This window comes from Lepidochelys kempii, chromosome 3, assembly GCF_965140265.1.
Source record: "Lepidochelys kempii isolate rLepKem1 chromosome 3, rLepKem1.hap2, whole genome shotgun sequence".
Classification (NCBI taxonomy): Eukaryota; Metazoa; Chordata; order Testudines; family Cheloniidae; genus Lepidochelys; species Lepidochelys kempii.
The window spans coordinates 82071471-82097914 of record NC_133258.1 but is presented as its reverse complement, the minus strand read 5'-3'; the positions used below and the strand labels follow the sequence as shown (position 1 = coordinate 82097914).

The 26444-nt window shown below is 39.0% G+C and overlaps 1 protein-coding gene across 2 annotated transcripts in view; it reads right to left on the bottom strand.

Annotated features, from left to right (window-relative positions):
* The window catches only part of SOBP (sine oculis binding protein homolog), a 135941-nt gene that overhangs the window by 48789 nt on the left and 60708 nt on the right, over positions 1-26444 (bottom strand). Inside the window, exon 5 of one of the 2 annotated variants that reach the window (XM_073336933.1) lies at positions 14048-14143. The exons of the other annotated variant lie outside the window; for it this stretch is intronic. Within the exon in view, the coding sequence (XP_073193034.1) occupies positions 14048-14143 (96 nt within the window). The remainder of the gene's footprint in view (positions 1-14047; positions 14144-26444) is intronic. 2 annotated transcript variants of the gene reach the window in all.

Here is a 26444-nt window from a genome sequence, read left to right as displayed (position 1 = left end):
CTCAGCCCTACCTTGTGGGCAAGAGGAGATGGAAATATAAAAGATGAGCTTTCAGGACTGTCAAAACACTTCAGCCATGTCTCCTCTCTTAATGGACTCATATGAATGTTGAACAAAAGAGGTGACAGCATACAACCCTATTGTACCAGATGTGAGAGAACCCTTGTGAGAGGAAAGCATTTGCCCATCACAGCTTCTGGAATCTCAGAGAGAGGAAGAAATAAGATTGAGCTCTATCAAACTGGCCACAGTTTCAAACCCCTTTACAACAAGTGTTCTTGCAGAAATGTGCGTACACCTGTCATGCACAGAGAACCTTATGATGACACTCACACAAATCAGAAAACTGCATGTACAAATCACCTGTTTGCATATGCAACTCTGAGCAATTCCATCTACAAGTCAATATGGATTTTTCCACATGCACTTGCTGCACTGAAATTAGAAAATAAATACGACCCCTAAAATATCTGGTATAACATGATTTATATAAAATATAATTCCATAGATTTATTGGCACATAATGAAACATAACTAATATAGGAAAAAATTAATGTTTCTCTGTATCTATTCTGTTTGTTAGTTTATGAGTTTAGTTTATAGGATCTCTCACTCCATATATCTTAGTGCTGGACCAGCTGTAATCAGATACATGAGTGCAGTGTTCTAACTATAAATTGCTGTGTTAATAGAAAACTATTAGGGGCACATTCTCATTAACATTGAGTCCCTTTATACCATTCTGGTACACTGCATTAACGCCTCTTTACACCGCCAAAAGGCCCTTTGTTTAATGTCTTTAACAAATTAGAAAACTGTTATTTCAATCCGAAAGATCAAGCAAGGGTCAGTAATTGAGCAAGCACCAAATGCTTGTTTACTTAGCAGTCCTGGACCCAGATAGTTAGAAATGTGAAAATGTATTGGGTGTGTTAACCTCATAGTGAAACAAAAATCTCTTAGAAAATGAAGATTACTTTTTCCCCTTGACTAAAGAAACATTAATTTCAGTGGCATGTACAGTGAGGTTATATGGGTACTGGGCACAAGTGGTCAGTTACTTTCCTGGCTGTCTACAAAAAGCATGTTTATTCCTCATAATAAAAAGTTATAGTACAATGAAGTGTTTATTGCTCAATTAGGAATCTGACATGCAAACGACTTATAACATCTTGCAGGGAGTACAGTTAGAAATGATTTTTTCCAGAAGCATCAAATGCCTCCCAGCCCCACTCCCCATCATATACTCAAAAACAATACAACTTAAAAACCCACTGACAGGTTGCTTAGGGCCCATATTTAACTTGTTGTATATTACAGTAGGGAATGCAACATTTTTTCCACTTTAATTGATCTGTCAGGCACAGATTTAAAAAAAACAAGCACAGAATTTAATTTAGGTCCTAAACATAAACAAAGCTGTGCATTGAGTAGGATTTCAGATTATAGGATGCATGCACAGCTTGGTCTATGTGTGGGATTTACATTAACTGCTTTGCTTGTTTTTGTTACTAGGCATTGCTTGGACAGTCACATTATTTTTAAATTCATGAACGTGGAACAAGGAATATGTTTTCTACTAAAATGCATCATAATAATTCATAATACATGCACCCCTCCCCAAACAGTTAAGATGCAATATAGCATCATAAAAACAATTTAGAATACAATAAAAATTAAATGAGTCATCCTTAATGTTTACTGTATATAGTATTTTTCTCCAAGGATCTCAAAGCACTTGACAAAAGTGATCAGATATCATCCCTATTTTAAAGACGGGGAAATTGAAGAACAAAGAGCTTTAAAACCCAAGTCAGCAGGGTACTTAAGCATATGCATAACTGTAAGCATGTGAAAAGTCCCATTGTCTTCAATGGGTTTACATGCATGGTTAAAGTTAGGAACATGCCGAAATATATTGCAGAATCAGGTCTTAAGTGACTTGCTTGAGGTTATACAGTGATTGAGTGGCAGAGCTGGGAATAAAACCACAAGTGAAATCTGACCCTATTGAAGTCAATGGCAAAACTCCCACTGACTTCAGTGGGGCCAGGATTTCATCCCAGGACTCGATTCCCAGTATCATTCTCTATCCAATGGACAACACTGCTCCCTTCTGTAAAGCTTTACCAAGTAAAACGTGTCAAAGGAGTTGCCAGTGAGGAACAAGTTAATTTTTGGAATAAAAAGGTTTCAAGTTGTTTTATAAATGGGAGGGAGGCAGGTACTAGGGATTGCTGGTATCTGTTTTATTCATTTGCTTATTTATATCTTATCATTAAACAACAAACTTTAAATGACTCAGAACCATCAAGGTGTATATGATGTAACCTCATGTTCCCATCATGATTACACCAGTATGAATGGAAAAATGTAAATATGGCCCATTCCCATTTTTAAACAACTTGAGCCAAATTCTGCTCTTGTTTACTCATGTGCATCCTTGCTGAAGTCCACTGGAATGGATCGTGTAACTGACGGCAGCATTTGACCCTTTGAGTTCCATAGGAATGTCACCATTACGGTACAGCTAACATAGTGACATTTATGTGGTCCAAAGGATCCAGAAAACTGTGGTAATGGCCAGTATTTTGAAGACTTCACTCAAGAGTGTGTGTGTGTGTGTGTGTGTGCGCGCGCGCACGCGTGCTAATTTGGCTCAAAGGGGTGTAGAGAATTCAGCATGGAAAGGACTCAGATTACTACTATAAATGAAAAAGACTCCATTTCCCAAGAAAGACTGCCTTGTTTATGCTGCATCATATATGCTGTTCCATGTTAATGTGCATGTACACCCATTTATGATCTATCTATACTATTTTTCAGGATAGTTGTAGAACTGATCATTTATATATGGGAAAAGAGGGATTATTTTTCCCTCAGAGAGATACACTGAGACATCAAAGTCAGACAGTGTAAGACAACATTTATAAAAATGTTGACAGATATCTTACTGTGTTTGACTCATGTAGCCATCAAAAGCTCACTTTCACAGAGCATTTTTGGACATCTTAGTTGGCTGAATCACCAATTTAGAATCTGTCAGACCTCATTATGTGGCTTAAGAGCCTCTTCTTGGTGCCATTTGTTATGCATTAATAAGAAAACATTAGTGAATGTGTCCTCTGGTACAACCAAAATCATTGTGCCATTACATAGTAAATTTTGTTCTTTCTAGCGTTTAAAAAAAACCTCACAACAGCAACACAGCTTAATTGCTATGCAAAGACTTAGAGCCACTGCATAAGCATCAGTTCCAGAGTTTGGTTTGATTTGAATCAAGCCAAGCAAATTATGCCTGGATGTGATTTGACAAGGTTTTCCTGCTTGCCTGTTTCTCTCATCTGAGAGAGAGAGAGAGAGAGAGAGGCAAAGCAGAGTGTGTGCTCAATTTAGACTGGCCTTATTCCCCCAGCATTTTGTGTGATTCAGATCTATATTTACTGCCTTTCAGTATCATAAATAGAGCAGTTTGAGACACAGTGCTGTTACAAGGCTCTGTACCAAAAGGCAGATTTATTATGAATGCTGGTAGGGACCTTTTTTTCTCTCATTGACTAGATGTGACTCAAAAAGTTAATGGTAATTGTTATCATCTTCATTTAGCAAAGCAAGAGAGAGAGGGGGGAGAGAAATGGGAGCAATTTGCAGAGCTGAGAACAGGTCATTACAGGTGTGTTATATTAGTATATTCATGAGCCCCCAGGGACAGGCATGCTGAGATATCCAATAACTTTCTTAATGTGTAATTACACATCATTGAGCTATAATTGATTAATTGAAAAGAGAATGTAGGCAGATGCTAGGCCAAGGCTTCTGCTGATCATTAAATGAATATGTCCTTGCTTCCTTTTAATAAGTAAAGTGAACTACTCAAAAGCAATTAAGTCAGAACTGAAATTCATTAAATTTTAAGTAATTATTGGTATTAACTTGTATAATAAAATAAAGGTCTTATGGAGTTTTTTTTCTTTCTAATGGAAATACAATAGTTCAGTCTATCACAATTTGAAAGAAAAAAGAAAGAAATGCCTGTACAGAAAGGGGTTAACAGTGAAATATACACTCTCTGCAGGTACTCTTTGGTACTCCTTAAAATATCTAGGTATTTATTAGCACAGCTGATGTACTAAACTGAGATCTCATTCCTGGAAATTCTGTCTACCATTGAGAGAGTACCACCAGTCCCTGGGGTTGCAGGTTAGCTTTTCTTCCTGTAGGCTTCCAAAGATCCCTCTTCCTAAGATTTAAAGATACCTATATTTTTCTCCTTTCTTTTAATTACTACCTAGTTCAACAACAAAACGTGTAAAAGTTCATGTTTGTTTCGTTCCTTTTCATGGCAGCAAAACCACATAATTTTAAACTGTTTTTTTTTTTTAAAGGTAAATTTTGGGTCAACCTCATAATCATTATGGGCCATATCCTAACTCCATTTTTACAAAAACGCACACTGGATTCAATTCTGTATACAGGGTGTTATCACAAATCTATCTTTACAGGGCTTTCTGACTGGTATATATCCTTTACATGAGAGATCCAGGGTAAAATTTTCAAAAGTGTCTAAGTGACTTAGGATCTTAATTCCTGTTTTTAGAAGGTCTTGGGTGCTTAGGAGTCTAAATCCAACTTACTTTCAATGCATTTAGATTCCTAAGGGCTTAAACTCCCAAGGGACTTAGGTACTTTGATACCTTTGAAGGCATGGGCCTTAAGTGCCTAGGTCTCTCTTGAAAATTGAATTAGGATAATAAATCATTTATGGCCTGATTCTGCAAGACCTTATATACCTGCTTAACTTAACTACTAAACTAAATATTATTTAAAATATTACCCACAATCTATTCATAATGGAAATGTTGATGGATATTATCTCACCATTTTATTTTACATACAGTAAAGCGTATAATCATTTTTAACATGTAGTAGTTCCCATTGAAAACAGGCTGAATTTCACTAACCTTGGTTATGACTAGGGCCAGCCTATTCTATTTTTATCAAAATATTATTGAAAAGGTGGTCAGAATTTTTGCTTTCCAAGAAAAGGATTTTCAATAAACACAAGATTTTGATAACTACTTGACTAACTTTTCTGATAACTTTTCAACAAACTAATTTTAAAAAATAAAAAAGCCATCCTTTTGTTGAAATTTTACATTTTTTAAAAGCCATTTTTCAATTAAAATGCCTTTTTTTTATTTCAACTAACTTTAGTTATAACTCTAGTAAAAAGATCCAAAAGGTAAAGAGTGAAGATAGGACTAGACAGACACAATGAAGCATATGAGTGAGGACTTGATGTATGTATCTTGAAGTTAGTTGAGTATTTTAGAAGTTACTCAGAAACAGATGGTTGCTGCTCATTTATGAGAAGAATTTTTACTGCTTCTACTGGGGAGACAGGTGATAGAATCAGGGCTTGTAATAGATTTTGAATTTTTTCCGATTTTAAAATAAACTTTGCTCTTGATTTTAAAAAACTTAGTGATGATCAATGGGAAAAACTTGGTAATATTCCTTCTATCCACAAAACAGCTTATGCTCAGAAAGTATCATCTCCCAAACACAAGCAAGAGAGCATGCACCTCCTAAAATAGCATCCATGTCTATACAAAATGGTAATCTGGAAGAATTCTGGGATGATCTGGGAGCTATTTATAGTATTTACAGGGAAGGGTGGCGCAAAAGAGGGGAGGTGTATTGCCCAGAGCTGAATGGGTTTTATGTGTCCTAGCACCTACAAAGGCAGCTGTCATCCTCTCAAGTTCACCACAGTCACCTCTTTCCATCTTATCATACTTCTAGTCAATCCTGTTCTCATTTTTTACAACCTTTCTCCTTTTTCCTTTCTCTGCTGACTTTGTTTTCCTTAACTTAGCTTACCGTTCATTGGACTAAATGTAAAAAGAAAAGGAGGACTTGTGGCACCTTAGAGACTAACAAATTTATTTAAGCATAAGCTTTCATGAGCTACAGCTCACTTCATCGGATGCATTCCGGACGAAATGTGTGGCTTATGTCAGACTACTAAGAGTACCAGTCTGCTTCTTGCTGGCATGTATATCGCTAACTGTGGCGTCTCTTTGTTTCTTACTTGTTTGGGTCTGTTTCATATTACATGTTACCGGAAACTCACAAAACAATATTGCCCCCCAAAAGAAAAGAGCTGGAAAAACCCTCCAACCCTATCCCCACTGATATCGTTGTTCACTGACAGATGGCCCAGTTTCTCAAAAAGCAAAAATGGGGCATGGGGAGAATACTCTTGTTCTGAAAAGCTCTACAGGGGCTGAAATCTCTTCTAAAGCAATGTCAAACTGCTAATCAGCAGCAGCCCTATCAACAGCTACAGGAAAAAGTTCTCAGCAAAGACACTTATCCTCATTATTGTTCTCACATAGATAAACACATTCTGAGCACTTACATCAGAATAGAGAGGGAAAATCTCTCACTCTTTTAATGCTGCAAATCAGAGCTACTCTCTAGCCCACAGCATAAAAAAACCATGGGCTTTTGGATCTCATTTCCACTAAAGTTACTATATTTGACTCTCTAAATAAATTTCTTATCCCTTCAGAATAGATTGTATTTTCTATAACTTTCTACAGCTGGTCTCTAAGGCGTATTACAGTGTCCTTCAAATTAAATAGTGTTCTAAAAACCTTGTTTGCTACAGTGTTTAAATTATTTGTAAGCTCACGTATAGCAGGTTTTGGTCAAAAAAGCAAAAGAAAAACTGTGTATATATATATCAGTCTTTTGCTACACTTTATGGTACAGTTCCTCTTCTCCTGTCATACCCCACAGCCCAGTCCAAAGCCCATTTAAAGTTAATGGAAAGACTCTCATTGATCTCATTGGGCTTAGAATCAGAAGCTTAAGAGTTCTAAACTTGGTGTGGATGAGGCAAAATACAAATTTTAATAGCTACCAGACATAAGCAGGGTAAATATTATTATTGCCATTTTACAGATTGGGAAACTGAGGCTTAGTGACTTGCTGAAAGTCACACTGAAAGTCTGTTGTAGACCCAGGAAGAGACTCCAAATCTCCCAAGTCCATACCAGTGCTACAACAAAAGGACCATTCTTCCACTTCACTATATAGTAGAAAATAATATAATAATAATTAATAAAGGCCAGTGACAGTGGACATTTTTGTTCTAAAATTATCGGCTGTTCTAGTTGAGAGAGGTCTGAAGACAAATATATAGTATATAAGTTCCTGGTGACAGCATATCTTATGGTGATTGGCAGGTTGGGGTTCTTGTTGTTGTTGTCCTTGTTCTTTATTTGGCCATATTATTTACATTGTTATCTTTCTGTTGTACTGTCCCTGCTGAGTTAATGATCATATTTTGTGTCTACCTGCATGTCTATCTAGGAAGTATACTGTTGGCCAGGGGGCCAGCAGATTGGCCACTCAGTGTTTCTACTTATACCCATTTAATAGGCTTATGGCTGTCAGCACTACAATTTCACTCTGTGTTGGAACTTTACCTAGAAGGAGTGTGGGGTCTCTTCTTCTAAATGTGTGCGCTTAACTCTGGTGGACTTGAGGGGTCATTAAGTGTGTGCAATGTGAACAGACTATATCCCACAAATTCAGCCTGGCAGCAATACTTTTTTAAAAAACATGATTTAAAATCATTTTGCCTATTTTTTCAGACTTAAAGAGAAACAGAATGCAAGTTTTTTGTGGGTTTTGCGGTGTTTTTTTAAAACATGCTCCCTGACTCAAGAACAATTTAGTGTTTGAAAATGAAATGTTGCAGGCTGTTAGTCTATAATATGACTTAAGCCCTTTTGTTTTTTTAATCACAAAAAGGGTTAAAATTCACCTGGCCAAGATTACTGAGGTTTTAAGAACAGCAACATCACATCTCTGTGGTAATTACTTTTCCCTGAGATTTTACAGGGCCATAACATGCAATGCTGACAGCTCTGCATAGCCTGATCCAAAGCCTACTACAGTCAATGGGACACACTTTCCATTGATTTCAGTGGGTTTAGGGTTACGGTCTCTTTGCACTAGCTAATCACAGCATATACTAGGCTATTTTGCAGCTATTGAAATATATAAATTGAATCAGTAGTTCTCAGGAAAGGGGTGTTAACCCATTAGTGGACAGCAGGGGACTTGAAGAAATCTACTGATATCTGCGGAAAAACAGCTGGAAGTTGGAGAGTGACAAAAGCACTGCACTCTGGCAATTATAAAAGCTTTGGGCAAGATTGTGCCTGATCCCTGCATGGATGTACCCTCTCTCCTGCCCCCACCTGCGCACCTGAGAAGATGCCTGGAACAATAAGACTCTGTGAGCAAAGGGTCCTGCTGCTCTTGGCTAGGATAGTACTTCCCCCACGCCCCCAGGGACAGGAAGAGAGTGGGACTAGGGAACAGTGCAGAGAGGGAGGGGGAAGCTGTTGCAGTCTTTTCAAGGATGGTGCATCAACACAGCTTCTTCTCACTCCCAGGAGCTCTGAGAGGCATTGTGTCTGCCTGAGGCACAAGGACTCCTATGGTTTCCGCTGGGGCAGTGGAAATCTGTGCAGACCGCAAGGTGAGGCTGTGCTTCAGTGTCACGACAGAACACCTCAACCACAAAAGCTGCTAGAAGTATAGTTAACTAAGATCACACAATCCTATTCAAGCTCCCTGGTAGCAGGCACTGTGTATAACTGTTCCTTTCTGGGCAGGAATTGGAAGCTACTCTACCTCTCCCTCTGCTGGCTTGAACGTAAAAGTGAGAAGGAAAACCAAAGTGTTGGAAAGAGAAGTGGGAAAAGAAGGAAAAAGAGAGCAAAAGAGATAAAGAAAGAAAAAGAGATGGGAACAAACAAAGAAAAGAAAGAGAAGCAGGAGACAGAAACTCAAAAAGGCAAAAGGAAGAAAGACAATAGTGGAGAATACAAAAATATCTCTTCCCCCAGCTAAATATCCCCCATAATTGTTGCACTGAATATAATGTAGGATACAAGATATATAAGTGCACTAACAAAATTTGCCTTTTGTTTATGCTGAAGTGACTTTTGGGGCAGGTTGGGTTTTTTTGGTTTTGGTTTTTTGGATTTGTTTGTGGGTGGGTTTTTGTTTTTGTTTCTTTTTGGGGGGGGGAGTTTAGTAGCAGGGCATGGGAATTTGTTCTGATAAACTTAAAAAACAAAAAGCCATCAAGAACATCTCTTATAAGATAGACAATGAGTCAAATACCTGTAATTGTCAATCAGGTTAAATGTAAGCGTGAATGTCAATAATTTTTGTACTAACAAGGCCTCAAGAGCTTTTCAGAAAACATGTTGTTGTTTTTTGTTTGGGTCAAAAACTCTGATACATAAAAAATGTTTTAAGAGTACAATATTAAGGGTGTGATATAAACTAGCTATGGAAGGACATCCAAAGTTAAATCTGACTTCATCTTTAACTGCTGCTGCAATGTCTAGGTGTCACATGAATGCCACATTTTCTGATCTTCTATAAAATCAGTGCTGCAATATCAATGCACAATGGCACAAATTAAGGCAGAGCATCAGCCATAACTTTGGCTTTTGTTCATCTTTGTCATAACCCTAACTGTCTTTCCTTCTAGGGTGAAATTTTTCATGTCTCATATTTAAATCTATTTTTATGTGTGTGGGTTTTTTTTATAGTTTCCCTTTCCACTTTTGCTAAAGATTAATGATATATGTGTGATCACTGATTTCCATGTGCAGAGTTTTGTGTAACAACTGATGGCAGGGTATGGTTTATTTTGTATTTAAATAAGGACTTTTGCCCAGCTAGCCTATCTTTTAACTAATTGTGTAGTAGAGTCATAATGCAGAATTTATCATACCACAGCAATATAGTGCTATTCCAGTTACAATCCTTAGTGGTGTATTTTATATATCATTCCATAGGTACACATGGTGCTTACTTTGTCTCCTTAAAAAGTGATCTGAGAAAGCAGCCCAGCAATTCATTTCCTTAGCCCACCAAAATTATCACTTGCTCAGAAAGCAACATACTAATCCTAAAACTGCACTGAATATTGTTAAATATTAATATAGCAAAGGAGAACAAGAACAAACTGTTGTTTTTTATTTTCTATTTTTGTAGAGGGGCATCCCGGTATGGGCTCTCCCTGCTCTGACTAACCAGGGTATGAGCCTAGGAGGACTTGTACTTTCTCTAGGCAATGACTCAGGAATTTGGGCTGCTTAGAGGAGGAACTGTAGGCTTTTCACCAGTCCTTTCATTCTAGCACATCATTTTTCACTCTTTAATCCCATCTCTTTCCCAACATCCAGCACTAGCTGAATTGCATTGCTACTTGACAATCAGCTTCCAGGAGACTATACTCTGCCCTTTCCTCCTCGAAACAAAGAGATGTGCCTGTATAAAAGCTCCCGGCTGCTGAGAAATTTAAGTCCTGATGCAGGGAACCCTGGCAGTGGATTGCGCTGCCAGCCAAGCCACCATACTGGCCTTATTCTTTTAAAAAATATTTGCATTATGTAGTTCCCAAGATTTTATCATGTATTGCTCACCTTAGGAAAATTCTATATCCTCATTTTGTGTGTGTGTGTGTTCTGTATTAACTGTGATGGCACATAGCACATTTTGGATCTAAAGTGGGAAATCAATACCATAAAGTAATCCCATAACTGCACAACGGATTTTTATGCCAACCAAGTCTTTAATTGTCACGGCTTTCTTAATACACAGAGCTGCCATATGCACTCAGAGCTTTAATTTTTGTTAAATGATAACGTATTCTTCCTTCTACTTCTTATCTAGCTGTTTTGGATTTTTTTTTAAATAGCTGAGTTTTACCTAACTAGTCCAAATATTTCTCTTAAGCAATGAACAAATAAGCAAAGACGAAAGCATGCAATTTGCAATAGCATAACATAGGTTATTATGGTTATTATTATTATTATTTTATTAGACTTAAAAATCTATCCAAGTATTTAGGGGTTAAGTCTTTCAGTGAGCGTCTGTGACCCAGGATATTAACATTCTAACCATGTACTCTTGTTCTTGTGGGAGCACACTAGCATACAGAACCCATCAGTGCTTGATCCCCTAGATCCACCCTGGCAGCACCCTCGGAGCAGAAGCATTTCCAAACAGTAGGGACTGTATGTGCTGCAACAAACCATACTGGAAAATGGCAGATGAACCCTAAAGCTAAGAAAGCACTTTGAGCCTGAGCTTCCAATTTCATCTGACAGGCTATTATAAAATTTTCTCTAAACTGCAAAAAGAAAACTCCAAGGATTTCTGGATTCTCAAAAGAATAAACAAGTTTCAATTTCTCTTTCATTTAAAGTCTTAACTCTTCACTGCTTTACAGAAAGCAAGAAACCAACATCTGCCTCTCACTGTTAATGACTGGTTAAGCTTTCTCCATTGGGAAACAATCTTCCTGTAATTTTTTTTCCCCTTCTACTTTCTTTCTATTTTTTCCTCTTGTCCAGCAGAAAATTGCCCACAATAATATAGAAATATTGACTAGCACTTCAGACAGAGACACTACCCTCCCTTAACTTTGAATAAATTTGTTTTCAACTGCATTTTAACACAACATAGAATCAATGGAAATATATAAATAAAATGACTACCTGACTATAAAACATTTAGCATCCTATCCAAGTCATAGTATCCACCATCTCCAAAGGCTAGTACCTACATATTTTGAAAGAGAGGTATTCTCTAAGTATATCTTTAATGATAGCAGAAGTGCATATTCATAATTTTTGTCCTCTTTCTTTCAATGCAGATTGACTCCAGGCAGAATCCCTGCCAATTTTTTTTTTCCAATACCATCGGAAAAATAAAACTATGACAAATTACTTTTATTACTTCCTTAAAAAAGAACTGAAACCTGTCCAAAAAACACACAGAGGACAAAATACTAAGTTGGATGACTCAGAGCTTTTGCTGAGTACAACAAGAGTTACGCAATAGTACAATATTTTAAACATAGATTGATGGGGGAAATGTAACTGTACATTAAAACGATGCTTGGAGTGGGCATTAGTTGCTCCATTCATCTATTTTAAAAGAAAACAAAAAGTTACATTTGGATTAATAACTGAATTATTTCATGGATCAGCCAATGTTAGTGTACTGTGTCAGACTCTATCCTGCATTCCTGGTACACTCAGAACTCCTGATGACTTCAGCAGGAGTCTTGCACGTGCTGGGAATGCCCAGTATCAGGCCTGAAGAGACTAGTGCTCTTGTATTGGTTGTGGTCATTGAGGAATGAAACTTTTTATTTAGTAACTATATAATATTAGGGGAATAATTATAAATTTGGCTCAGTTTTCCTACTCTTTGGCCACTTAGGTCTTAACCTTGCTCCAATCGATCAATAGGAACTTTGCAATTGATTTCAGTGGGAGCAAGATCAGTTCTTGAGGCCCAGATTCATGCCTGGTGTAACACCTTTTAGTTCAAGTGGCATTCCATTATGGATGATTCTTGCCCTTTTGGGTAACACAAGTGGCACAAAGCAGCTAGAAAACATCTTAACCACCTAGTGAAGATTTCCTTAGTGAAGGGTATCCTTGGGTGACACATTGCTACCACTGTGGCTCTAAGCCAGTCCCTGTCCTGGCCTTGTTGTAGGGGGCATTACCAGGGAATAGGGGCATAGTCAGTGTGTCTCTGGGTTTTGGCTATTCCAGGTTCTTGGAATGACCCCTTGGTGGGGCTTTCACTGCTTTAGCTTATGCTGGATACTTGACGGATCCCAGGCTGATCCTAAGATTGGGGAGAAAACAAAGGTGATAGAAAGCCACCTATGTTCCCCATTTCCCCTGTCCTGTGCCAAGCACAGCTCAGCTGGACTGCAGAACCCAGCCCTTTGTTTTTAAACCACTGATGTGAGAGTGAAATCCCAGGGATCAATTTCTGCACTTAGTTACATGAGCGTAACTGACTAACTTAATTGGGGGTTTGCATTCTAGAACTGAGAGCATACTCTGGCCTACATCTTCTGTAGAGGGGATTTGCTGAGGCAGAGGAGTTGCAGCCAGTGTCTCCCCCACTCCGTTTTATATACTTATAATTAGAAAAAAATTTGTAAGTTGCTTCAAAATAAAACTGAGTGTTCTCATTTTTCCCAAATATTTCCACTTAGCCAGATGAGGTATTTACTTAATGGTGCTGGGAAGAAAAGGAAATGTAGGGAAAAGTTCTATAAACTCATCAAAAGCTCAGTTTTCAAAGGCAATGTGTGAATCTCTTTTTAAATAAATGACAATTCATTATCTGTTTACTTTAGGTAAAGAGAAAAAATCATTGTGGAGCACTCATTTTTGCAAGCTAATCAAGAATATTAGGTCCCAACAGATTCATTTAATAGAAATATAATAGGTATTCCTGCTTGTTTTTAACCTTGCCTAGTTGCAAATGCTAAAATGAACAGCAAATTAACCCTGCCTTGGAACAGAGATCCTTTCACAGCTGATATCATCTCTCTTACGGCTTATAAACATTCCAGGCTCCTTGTCAGTACTTCGCTGGCTTTCACTCCTTCCACAAAAGAGAAGAGGGGGAAAGCGCCTGACTACATTTCACTAAAAAATAGAGGAATAGTTGAATTCTAAAGGGAGTACTGCGTGTCAGCTCTGCTGTGTTTCCTAGCAGAACAAAATATTACAATAGTGTCTGAGAACAATGTAGAGCTAAGATTGGGGTGGGAGGAGGGGGGCCTTTTGCAGCTCTGGAGGCCAGTGGGTTTTTTTTGTTTTGTTTTGTTTTTTTCCTTGTGTTTTACTAGCCATTTCCTTCATGGCTCCTTATGAACTACTGTACAAGACAAGACAGTAAGACAAGGCCATTCAAGTTCCATAATCAGATATAAAAGATTTGCAAACAATTTGAGATGTTAAAATTGTTCAATGACATCAGCACTAGCATTAGAACTCTAAACAGGAAAAAAAAAGATGTAATATTTCATAACGTATGTAATCATGAACAAAAGCCTTTCAAAAAACTATTTTCACTGTGCTAAAGTAACAATCTAGACTTGTTGTAAGTATGTTATTCTTACAAGTAGTTCGCAGTTATTCTTGAAGGCAAGCCTTGGAGTTTCCTTAGCATAGTGCTGCTGGGGAAAATTTTCAGCATGTCCATCTTCATCTCTAGCCTGAAGGGAAATATAATGGCCTATTTAGGGACTTACAAATAATGGAAGAAAAAAATAGCTAAAAGCATAACAGCTCAGATCATTAAAACAACATTATTAAGAAATTTGTTTAAATACGCAGTACACCTTTTAGATATGAGAACTTGGGATGCTGATCGTTACATAGTTTAGGCTGAACATGCAAATTCACTGTGGTGTAATAATTAAAACAACAAGAGACAAACCCAAAATGAAATATTTGAGCTAAAAATTGTGAGCACTTAAGGGTTTCAATTTACTTCATTGCATTTTTTCAGGATTACATTACATACGTACTTGTTTAAACTTTTTTTTTACATGCTTAAGCAATTCCTAGATAACGTACCTCTATTTTCATTTTAACAGCAAGGCCATTACAAATAGCTTTTCATACTCATAATTTACATGTAATGCTATTAAAGATAAGTGGATTCTCCTTCCATTTTTAAGTAAAGCTCTGAAAAGAGCAATCATCTAACAAGAACAGTGATTCTTCAATCAAATGTGGTAAAATATTTAATTAAGAAGATGCATTAAAAGTTACTGGTTATTTTGATCTACACTGTCAATTAAGAAAGCTGAAGTTTAAATGGAGACATTAACAGAGCCCATTAGCAATATTGCTTGCATATAGTATTTTCCTTCTAATCTACAACATTTTCTGGTTTAGAGTTAAAGCAAAAGGGAGTAGTAGGTGAAAGGAGGAGTGTCAGCAACACACTCATTACACTGTTCATTTGGGTGACACTTGCACTCTGTTCCGCTTTCATCTCATCTAATCCCTGACTGTTCACTCTTTCTCAGCCTCCTAAAATTCACAGCTGAGCTGTCTCTTTCACATATGGCTTGCATATAATTATGCATATTCCATTTTACACTGCATTAAAATGATGAGCTTCTGGCTCCATGCCAGCTTATTTAAATAGGCCCCCAGTGAACTAGGAAAAAAAAAAGAGGAACACAAAAAAGCCATACAATAAGCAGCAGGTAGCTCGGTTTTCTGTCTCTTTAGATAAAACGTATGTCTGCTGCAAAAGGAACAGCTGAGAATTACCTGTTGTGATGTATGGACTGTGGGAAGGAGGGGAGGAGAGAAAAAACAATGAACACACATCTATGAAGTTATGACAGCACTAACATATTGTTCTTCCTTAATGTAGTGTGAACTGTCTATTTTCATGTGTCATATTCAGAGCTCTGAGAAATTTTTCTTTTTAGTGTTGGCATTTATGAAAGATATTTGCGCCTTGTAAATTCTATAACTTGTTGCTTGTCTTCAGATAAGCTTCTGTCCCTCTTTGTGGAGGTGGAAGATGTTTGGGGCATGAAAGGGGAATGACAGGGTTAACAATATTGAAGTTTTTAAAAAGCATCTATACCTGGTCCAAAGCCACTTGACTCCAATGGTTTCTGAATCAGGCCCCTAACTGTAACTGTGGTGTGGACACTAGCAGACTTCACTTCCCAGGGATGTTATCAATTTAAAATTCACTCATCTGTCTGAAAATGTTTTACAAATAATATCTAAGATAACTATGGCATAACTGTCAACAAGATGAAGGGGAAAATAACTAGGTTTATTTACTTTATATATTTCACAGCACTTTTGTCTCATCTATTGATCGGTTTCCCCTTTTGTCTGTGAAGATCTCTCACACACCAGCTAAGGAGAAAGATTTTTTTTTAAAAAAGGAAAATGTGATTGTAAAAGCACAAAAAACTGACAAGGGACTCAAGCAGGTGAAGTACCTGAAGTTACTTTTAACTCATTTTTTAACTGATGAGATTTCAGTTCACTATGTCTCTTTTATCTCTTCACTTTAAGAATGAACTCTCCCACACACCCCATAAATTTACCCATCCTGCCTTGTGGAACTAAGCATATCCAGGTTAGACTGTGTTGTCTACCCTGCCTTTTCCCTTTTTGAACGCATGCATTGTCCTTCCCTCTCCTTCTCCCTCCCTAGAGGAAGTAGGATTTAATTAAGGGTCTCTAGCAGGCCTTATGCCCATACCACTCTTCCATACCACTCAAGTGCAGCTGGGAGACAAGTATCTATAAAAATGCCCCTCTCAGAGTGGAATTTGAGCTTGTCAGCTTTGTGTCCCAAAGCAGCAGTATAGGGCTACTGACTAAGTCACTAGCTTTTCACCCACTCTGTCAAAAAAGAAAACTTATGATACCCAAATGAGAGAGAGAGAGAGAGAGAGAGAGAGAGAGAGAGAGAGAGAGAGAGAGAGAGATCTGTAGGTCCAAGGTAAGTATCATGTAAGGCTCTGAAGTGCTTCCTGGCTTCCACTGAATACAAGTTACAAAGTAATATCTTTAGATACAGTGTAACAGCCTGTACATGACAGTGTACACATTCTAGCTTGTCAGTGATCTTCTGTAGACATGTACTGCTGCGATCTGTAAGTACAAACACACACCTTATAAAACTAAATAGAAATTTGTGTTTATAGTGTGTGTGCATGTCAAAATATACCGTCAAACCCTATTTCGCCCTGCCCACCTAACCAAAATTGCCACACAAGCTGATGGCAATGCATTGCCTCCCCTACTTATCCAAACTTTGTTTTATCCAATTTCGAATGTCTCTGACAACTTGTTGGGCAAAATCTACATGTACCTATACTCACAACAATTTAGCTACATGATGCTATCATTTATGATTGTGGTAAAAGTAAATACAATTCAACTGTCTACATCCATAGTTAAAAATTCTTATTCATAGTGGTCAGAGCTATTTCTCCATACCCAACTACTGTGCATAAATCCTCCTCTAGGTTCTATCAGTTGCAAATTACTTTTGAAAGGCTATACTAATGTTCAATGTTGTGGGTTTTTTAATAAAAAAAAGGTTGCACTGAGCTTTTCTTTTGGGGGGAGGGTGCCTCTCACTCACTCACAGTTGGAACCATTTGACAACCACCTGTGACAGCCATGCTGACAAAACAGTGAAAGGAAGGCAATCTTTCTCAGTCACCTTTCACAAACATATGCCTGTGAGTTAAGAATGGATAGCACGGTGTGTGCAGGCAAATACAGAACATCAAAAACTGTTGTATTTTCCGTTGAGATCCCTGATCCCTATCTTTTCTTCTCTTTTACTCCCCTACCATCATCCTCAAAGGCCAAACTTCATGCTGACCTTATAGTGAAGCCAGCTCCATTGAGCTGACCATACATTCCTCAAGAGACCGACCATTAGTGCCATTCCATGCTTCGTGGGGGAGGAGTTCTCCCACAGTGACTAAGCAAATTACCTTTGCAGCCCTCCTCGTCTTTGTTTGTCTAGGCCAGGCAGGGACATAGCGAGAGTAGCCTATCAGAATCCACATCACTAACAAAAGGAAGACCTTCAGCTTCCAGAGAGCCCTGGAATCTTTAACTTCCACTTGAGTAAGTCTCAGAGGATGCATACACATAGTAACACTGGTCACTGCAGTATCCCTTTGCTGCCCTGATAGCACGGTGTATGATCTCACATCCTGGAACAGGTCTTAAGAATACTGATCCCAAACCAAAAGTGCAATAAGAGAAGTCACATTGCTATATGTAGTACCCCACAGCCATGCACTGTGCGTAATGCCGTTGACTCGCATTGTCTGAAATGGGTTTCTCTGTAAAGTTTTTAACAGCTTGTAAGTATTTTTAAAATTCAGGATACAACTTTTAAAAAAAAAAAAAAACAGTGGGTGTGGAGTGATTTTCTTAGTTCTATGTTGTGTCCACTCAAGTACTGTGCAAGTTACCTAGGAAAAGAAGTAGCAGTAAGCCATATTCTTTCAGTCCCATGGAAAGAAACTATATAACTCACTCAAGGCTGTCACCCTTAACAAACAGGAACAACAGCAACCTGCAGAGAAATTTTCTCCTCCCATGTCACTGGAATTTCTGCATGGATATTTGTTTCTCCTTGACCTTATTCTTAGTGCAAAATTCTCTCCTTGATCTACAGAGCAGAGCTCTTATCCATAGTGCAGGGTTTTTGGTTTTGGTTTTTGCATACTCCCTTAGTCTTCAGAGAGGAAATTTGTCCTTACCCAAATTATTTAGTATTTAAGTATAAGATTTTCAAAAATGCCTAATCACTAAATGCTCTCAAGTGTCTTAGGTGCTTTTTTGCAAATTTTATCCATAAATATTATAGGGAACAAGGCAGGTCATGCTGAATTATTTATTAAACTGGGTTTATTAAAGTTAACGGCCTTCTCTAAAGTAGGACAAAGCTTATAAGAAAAATGCACAAAAATCGCACAAGCTAGCCCATGAAAGTACAGTGCTATTTAGCTAAATATGCTTCAAACACCTGGTTGTTAAGGAGAATAATAGCAAATATCTCAGTAACCCAAACTCATAGAATATTTGACTACTTGCATAACAAAACTTGCAGTCCAGTTCCTGTGAAATGCCCTTTCAAACAGATGAGCCATCCCAATGTGATAGTTACATCCAGACACATGATAGATGTGCATGATTGGATGTTTCTGGTACGACAATCAGCTGGAAAAGTTTAACAATGCTGCTGTTTAAGTTGCTATAATTAGGTTTCAAAATTAACATCCTGTTAAAATGAATTTCCCCTGTTCATCTCAGTCCTGGTACTGTTGTTTCAGTCAATGTGACTACAGATGCAAAAGACAACAGGGCTGCCATTTTCATTGTGAAGGTTATCGTTTCTACCAGAAGGACATGGAGCTCCCTCTTGTCCCCCAGCAAAGTGTATCTTATGAAGAATACAGCAAAACTTGCAGGAAATCCACAGTTAGATGCTAATCCTTGAAATGCATGGTCCTCTGGATTTCTACTGTCCCAGCTAATCAGTTATTATTATGGTTCCTCTACTCACTTCAACCGGTAATGGTAAAAATAGTTCTCCACTTCCATTTCTGGATATTCACTCCATAAATATATTAGGACACTAACTAGCTAAATTGGGGCGTCACCACAAGCCCTGAACAAGGCACAGCCCCAGAAGCAGACTGTGGACCACAGTGGGGGCTACAATCCATAGAACATATTCCATTATTTCTGCAATCATGGAATAAACGGACAAATACGGCAATCCCTATTTAGGGGAAAGTCCCACCAGTGCTTAAGGGAATTTTGCCTCAGTAAGGCTCCTGGATTTTGCCCAAACCACAGAATGAGGCAATAAACCACGTTCATTTTTTTTAAACCTTTTGGCCTTCTCACCTGCACTCTGCCCATAAATCCATCTCTGCTGGTACTATTCCTAGTATTCCAAACCTCTCAGTACCTTTCAGACAGCCACTGTGAATTTTTAAATAGGCCACAAAATTGTTTAATAAATTCCCCTAAAAGACAGATTAGTGAAAAGCAAGGGTTGCAAATCACACTTTTAATAGTCAGTCCTGGACTATTTCTCAGGTCAGTTTGTTTATGGCCACCCCAGGCTAGAAATAAAGGCCCTATTAAATAGTTCCCAAACTGCGGTCTGCGTGCCACCAGTGGTCCTCTTAGCAATTGCTGGTGGGCTGTGGAGAGCTGACTGGTCACATGATGCTAACTCCCCTTTTTTTCCAGCTGCTGAAATGCATTAAAAGGCAGCTAAAAATACATTACTTTCCTAATGTTATTTTTCCATGTAAGCAACTGCTGCAGTCGCCACAGGAATGTTATTTGGTCGCCAAGGGGAGGAGAAGTAGTCCAGGAGACAATCCTTCTACTAGAGGTGCCTGGCAAAGGAAAATAGTATTTAAGTCTGTGCCCTTTTTTTACTTCTTTATGATGCATTAAGAGGGGGGTGGCCAGAAAGGGTTCTTCTGATTTTCCACACACACCCTCTTTCTGCTTATTTTTTATAGTAGAAACTAAGATGATGACATCAAGGGAATAGTAAACTGTTGGGGGACATGTCCGCACCCGCCCCCCTCCCGTGATTGGGCCTGTGCAGCTGGAGAGAACCTACACACAATAGTTTGCTGTCCAGTAGGCACAGCGTACTTTGATTTCACTGGCATGCATGGCAGCCACGGGCAACGCCATGGGCTCCACAGCTGGGGAGGGCTTTCTGATCATGTATGAGCTATGTGATCACCAAGGTGGCATAGAGGTGCCTTCAAGATTCAGTTCAGCTTTGCAGCTGCAGAGTCTAAGCAGATGGCACAGTTCAACACCTTGAAGGTACCTATGGCAAAACTTCAGTCTATCTCTTGGTAAAATTTGTTTAGTGTTTTGGGATCATTTGACAAATAGTGGTTTATAAACATCACTTCTTAGCAGGGATGGATCCAAATCAAAACCATGGGTGTAGTTTTTTGGGGGGAGGGCACTGCTTCCCCAAACTGCAAGTTTTGGGCAGATGTAGAATTCCCCCTCCCCCCCATGTGCAGCCCCATTGGCCTGACTGGAGCTGCCCCGCAAATACAGAACTCAAATGATGCTATCCTGTTTCTATAATAGCCAAAAGCAAATACCAAATCTGACCACCCCAACACTTAGGAGAATCTGGGTTCAGAAATGGATTTAAACCCCCTAAGTTGGGGAGTTCTGGAGCACAATAGTTTTGGTGAGGATACAGGTTAAGAAGCCAGAGGCCTGGCCTGAGGTTATTATTAGTAAGAAACTGGAGAAGCACATCATTAAGAACTTTCCTTTCCATTATGTCAACATACGAAATACTGTCTGATTTTGAAAAATAAATAAAGGCTCTGTGTGTTAAACAGGCAGTTCCTCTGAGAAAAAAATGCCCCAGGAAAATATAATATTGTGTGACAAAGGAGACAGGGCCGTCCTGTGAAATAACAGGATAACAACTGTTTCTGAAGTAATCCCCATCAAAGTGATCTCAGATAGTAAGGAGCATAATGTTCACTTTCTGACACAGCTTGAGCACATTTGTTTTCTCTGTGCTTGAAAATCTAATAAACAGTTAATTTGTTTTGTATGATCAATAAATACAAATGCCCCTGCAAGGGTTGTGGCTCATAATGGTATCATATTGTGCACTGGATTTTTTTCAGTCACATTTTTCTGGTTTGACAATACCATCAGCCTATATTTAAAATCAAGCTCCAAGCCCCATTGTAATGCAAGCAACATTATAACTGAATCAGGTAAGAAGAGGTAATAACAAATCACTCTAGTGTGCAGTGAATTCATACCTTTCATCCCACTACACTTTAAAGAGCCAGTCAAGACCTTGACAATGAATGAAGGACTCAACCCTCTGGATTCATTACCTTTTTTTTTTAATGTCTGTTTCATATATGGCGTACATAAGCAATTACACTCCACAGGTTTTTGACTCAGGCTTTTCTTGTATAAATTATTTATAATACTGTACTCTAACAGAACCTTCCATCTGATGGTCTAGAAGCACTTCATGAACATTAATGAACATCTTTAGTCTCACAACATGTCTGTAAAGTATGAAGTATTATTCACCCAAGTCCTGAAAGGCACTGAGAACCTACTGCTCTGATGCCTAACCTGTCTTGAGTTTTGTCCCCTTACATAACTTGTGTTTACAAGCAAATCAAGGCAGTGCCAGGACTAGAGCCCATACCTCTGTACTACCAGTCCTCTGCTTAATCATGAAACTCCCTTTACGTTTTCAAACAAAAATCCTCTGTTAACAAAGTAAACCTAGAGAAACTCATTTTCCCTTTAAAACCCAGGCACATCCCATCTTCTTCGTTTTTCTACTGGACACTAAATAGACAGTTTTTGTTATTACTGACTTCTCTAGGGCTGTGTTAACCCTGTCCTGACAGTTCACAGCATAGTGATATATGAGAAGTGTTCAGGTGGCTGACAGAAAAGCTAATTTTTTTCAAACCACACAAACCTTGACACTTATTATACATTTTTTATATCCAATGCAGAATCTTCAAAGAATAAATATTATAACAAATACATAACATCAGGATAATTTGAAATAAACTTTGCTTATTGCCCCGTGAACATTTCTTGTCAAGTCACAGCTACATGGGACTTTAATAAACGAGAGGTTATTCTGCTGATCTGATCTCTGATTAACAATAGGCCCCATTGAGAGACAGTAATGGACTGTGCCTGACAGTTATTGCAGCATATTCACTGGCAGCCTAAAATACAGCTCGAACACAAATGAAAATATACTACATACTTCCTAGCAGATTCCATCCTTGTAATGACTAGCTAACTCCAATGTAGACAAATGTTCCTAACAATCTCTCTCTCTCTTTGTGTTTTTTATTTATTTTAATTTATGAGATAAAAGCTTTCTTGAATTTATTTTGTGTGGTTCATTGTCAGGGAACTTGCGTATTCCTTTCAATTGATCCCATTAGTACAAGGATTCCAGAATACAGATAAGATGTTCATGTACAGAGAAAGCAAACACTTCCAATTAGCCTCCCAGAGAAAAGAGGAGGCGGGGACATAAAAACAACAATAAGGAAAAAAAATCCCTGAGATGTTGGTTATGGTTAGCTGAGGCCCATGAACCAAACAAATCACTGTCTCTAATGCATTTGTTTCAATATAACAGCTTCTCACAGGACTGTAAATATTGAACTAGCAACAGACAGTTTCTCTGATCGTGATGTCACATACAAGATTAATCAACTTGACTTGGAGCATTTTTTTTTTTTAAAGCAATCCCTAACTGGTTTAATGAACTCTTCTCCCCACTGGCTTTTATAGACTAGCTGTGATCAAGGTACCATTACTATAAACCTTCACCTCCTCCCTCACTGACAGTTCATCTTATTAGCCACACAACAGTCAATATCCAATTAAGGGGTACCAAATTTGATCAATGGAGAAGATAACAATGAGCCTTAAAGACTCAGTGGCCTTTTTAAATTCCTGTCTTTTGTATTGTACAAACATTTCCATGCTCTAAATAGGCCTGGAGAGGGAAAGAAAAGGCCAAATCTGGGTGATAAAGCCCTTCCCTAAATCTGTTGTTCCTGCAGGCTACTACTTAATAAATGTTAAGCTGTGATTAATGCTTTGTGTATGTGCATGAGGGAGATAGACAGGGAGAAGCATTTATTCTCTGCCATATCTCCCATTGTCTTTCTTTCAAAGTGTGACAATGTGAAGCTGTGTTTAAATAAGAAATAAACTTGTGACACAACTTATGGGTGACATGCTACTTGGTCCATCAATACATTCAAATCTAGGGGCTATAACATTTAATAATAATTATAATGTTAAGATCCCCATGAAGGGATGAACAATTTGGGAGGGAGAGGAACCTAACAGGCAGGGAGCTTAGTTGGAGGGATAGAGGGAGAAAGCTTCAGGACAACCTAAATTTCATCTCCCAGTCTTTCTGAAGATGATGAATGGCTGTAATAAAAGTTGGGACAGTGGCAGTTATAAACTGCAGAAAAGTAAAATCTGATTGGAGGTGGGGGACATTAATTACAATGCCAGACAGCTGAACTGGAGGTGAAGGACACAGGTCATCATTATCAACACTTGCTTTGATGATGTACCTTTAGATTACAATTCGTTTTTGATCCCTTCACTCTGAGTTATACCTTTAAAGGCAATGAAGGTTGGTACAGCAGATATAAGGCAGCCTGTCTTTCCAACTTTCCCTGTCTTCCTTAAAGTATTAGTTATTACCATGTGCTGCGTTCATGCTGACATATAGGACGTAACTTAACATGTCCAGTGTCTTCCTAGAACTATGCAGAAATTCAGTTCTGAATCAATAGTAGTGCACCTGTGCTTTCTACTGTCCTCTGCCACCACGTGCAATACTGCAGCACAATATTACCTGGCAGGGTACCAGCAACATATACAAGGAGAATGGCCGTCCAGACTCATGAGAACGTGGATAGCAATCTTCTTAGACAGTGAGAGGTGACTGTGAACTTTATCCTCCATGTCATGATTTTCTTTTTGTTGCACGCGAATTAACTTTGCCTGCCTGCCTGAGTACTGAAATCTATTGGGCAAGGGCTAGTGTTTTCAGTGCTGTGCACTGGTAACACAGCAAAAAAAAAACAAAAAAAAAACCCTCTACCATTCTCAAAGATGTGCTTACAGATGGAAATGCTTTTACTGGACCAAAGGCACAACCTCAAACACATCTACCATCTCCTCTGTCTCCCTCCTCGATCCTACACTTTTACTTGCCTCCACTGTCTGTTCCCTGAACTTTCCTCCTCCTACATGTCCCCTACCTGCCTGACTAATGCACATGCCTTATCCACACCAGACTCTAACATGTTCACAACTCTGATGCCTGTCTCCACCTGTGTACAAATAAATGTGTCCATATCACCCCTGTGTCAGCCAACACCTCAGGTTCCTCATCCATCTCAACGTCCTTTTTGAAATGGTACTCTGTTTTTAAAGGCCTCCAGGGGTTTGTTCCAACCTATCACTCATCTGTATTTAGTGCCCGCCCAGCCCCCTCTAGTTGTCTAAAATCAGTGACCTTTCGGTCCTTTCCTAAGCACTATTACCAGTGATGTAATAGCCTTGTCCTCTGCTGCTCCTGCTCCCCCCTCTTCAAATTTAATCTTACAACATACTTTCTTTCTCCCTAGCCTACACTTGTCATTGCCCCCCTCTCCTCCTGTTCTAATGCTTTAATTTATTCATTGGGTGGGGCAGGTCAGGTCTGGGATATCTGGAGCAATGGCAGATAGTTTTATGGTGCAAGGGTCTCTATAGGCCCAAGGAAAGGAATCAGCCCTGTCTTCTTTACCACAGGCCACGCAGCAGCAGAGAGCTGTTTGGTGGCCACTAGTGAAGCCCTCACACTCCTCCAACTCCTGCTGTGCAGGGGATAATGGCTGCAGGATCCACATAGCAGCTGGTCCACTGACCTCAATCCTATTCCCCAACTGACCCCTGCCTCACCCTCTAAAAACTTGTTATGTAGGATTTTAGGCTTCCCAATGTGCAGGAGTGCAAAATCCTTTCATGGGTTCCTGAATCCTAATCCTGTTGTATTGTGCAATAGCTTCAAAGCCTGTGGTTCCTGTAGTTAGTGCAGAAAAATACACGAACTTTGTGTCTTACTTTAGGGTAGATGTGAAATGGCATCTCTCTCTAAGAAGACTCCGTAGAGACCTGTACAGAAATGTAACCTTTCATCCTCTGTGCTCAATACAACCTGTTTCCCATTATTTAGCTGACCATTGTCTTTGCTTATGTTATGTATGAAAGTAGCAGGTTGCAAGGCTAATGGGAATTGAGTTCCTGTTGCTGTCATTGTACAAAAACAGAGCAGCATCAAGCAAAGAATCAATTCTAAGTAAATCCTTTAAGCAAAATGCTACTCTTGAATGCTGTCTCTAGCTGATGTACCCCCAGTATTTTCTATTCCACAGCTGACTCCACCAAAAGCTAGAGGGCTGTTCTCATTACTGGCTCCCATCCTGCATACCAGAGATATAGAACTGGAATGGGCCTCCTGGGTCACGGAGCCCCAGTCCCTTATCATATAACTTGGTCCATAGACGTATAAACTTCCATCTTATAGCTGGTGACATTGTTTGCCCCCACAACTCCTACTGGAAGGCTCCTCTGATAGTTAGAAATCTTCTTCTAATACTGTGAGTACTGGCTTTTTCAGAGAGGGGAATGGGTGTTGCTTCTTGTTGCTTTGGAGCACTTCTTAAAAACTGTGGCTAAAACTGCTATAAAGTGAATAAAGCCTCTTTTCCCTCAGGGTAGCCATCAGTAATTCTATGGTTAGACAAAGATTGATCCAGCAAGATAATCACTGGGCTAGAGAGAGATCACAGAATCATAGAATATCAGGGTTGGAAGGGACCTCAGGAGGTCATCTAGTCCAACCCCCTGCTCAAAGCAGGACCAATCCCCAACTAAATCATCCCAGCTAGGGCTTTGTCAAGCCTGATCTTAAAAACCTCTGGGGAAGGAGATTCCACCACCTCCCTAGGTAACGCATTCCAGTGCTTCACCACCCTCCTAGTGAAATAGTGTTTCCTAATATCCAGCCTAAACCTCCCCCACTGCAACTTGAGACCATTACTCCTTGTTCTGTCATCTGCTACCACTGAGAACAGTCTAGATCCATCCTCTTTGGAACCCCCTTTCAGGTAGTTGAAAGCAACTATCAAATCCCCCCTCATTCTTCTCTTCCGCAGACTAAACAATCCCAGTTCCCTCAGCCTCTCCTCATAAGTCATGTGCTCCAGCCCCCTAATCATTTTGTTGCCCTCCGCTGGGTGCTTTCCAATTTTTCCACATCCTTCTTGTAGTGTGGGGCCCAAAACTGGACACAGTACTCCAGATGAGGCCTCACCAATGTCAAATAGAGGGGAACGATCACAT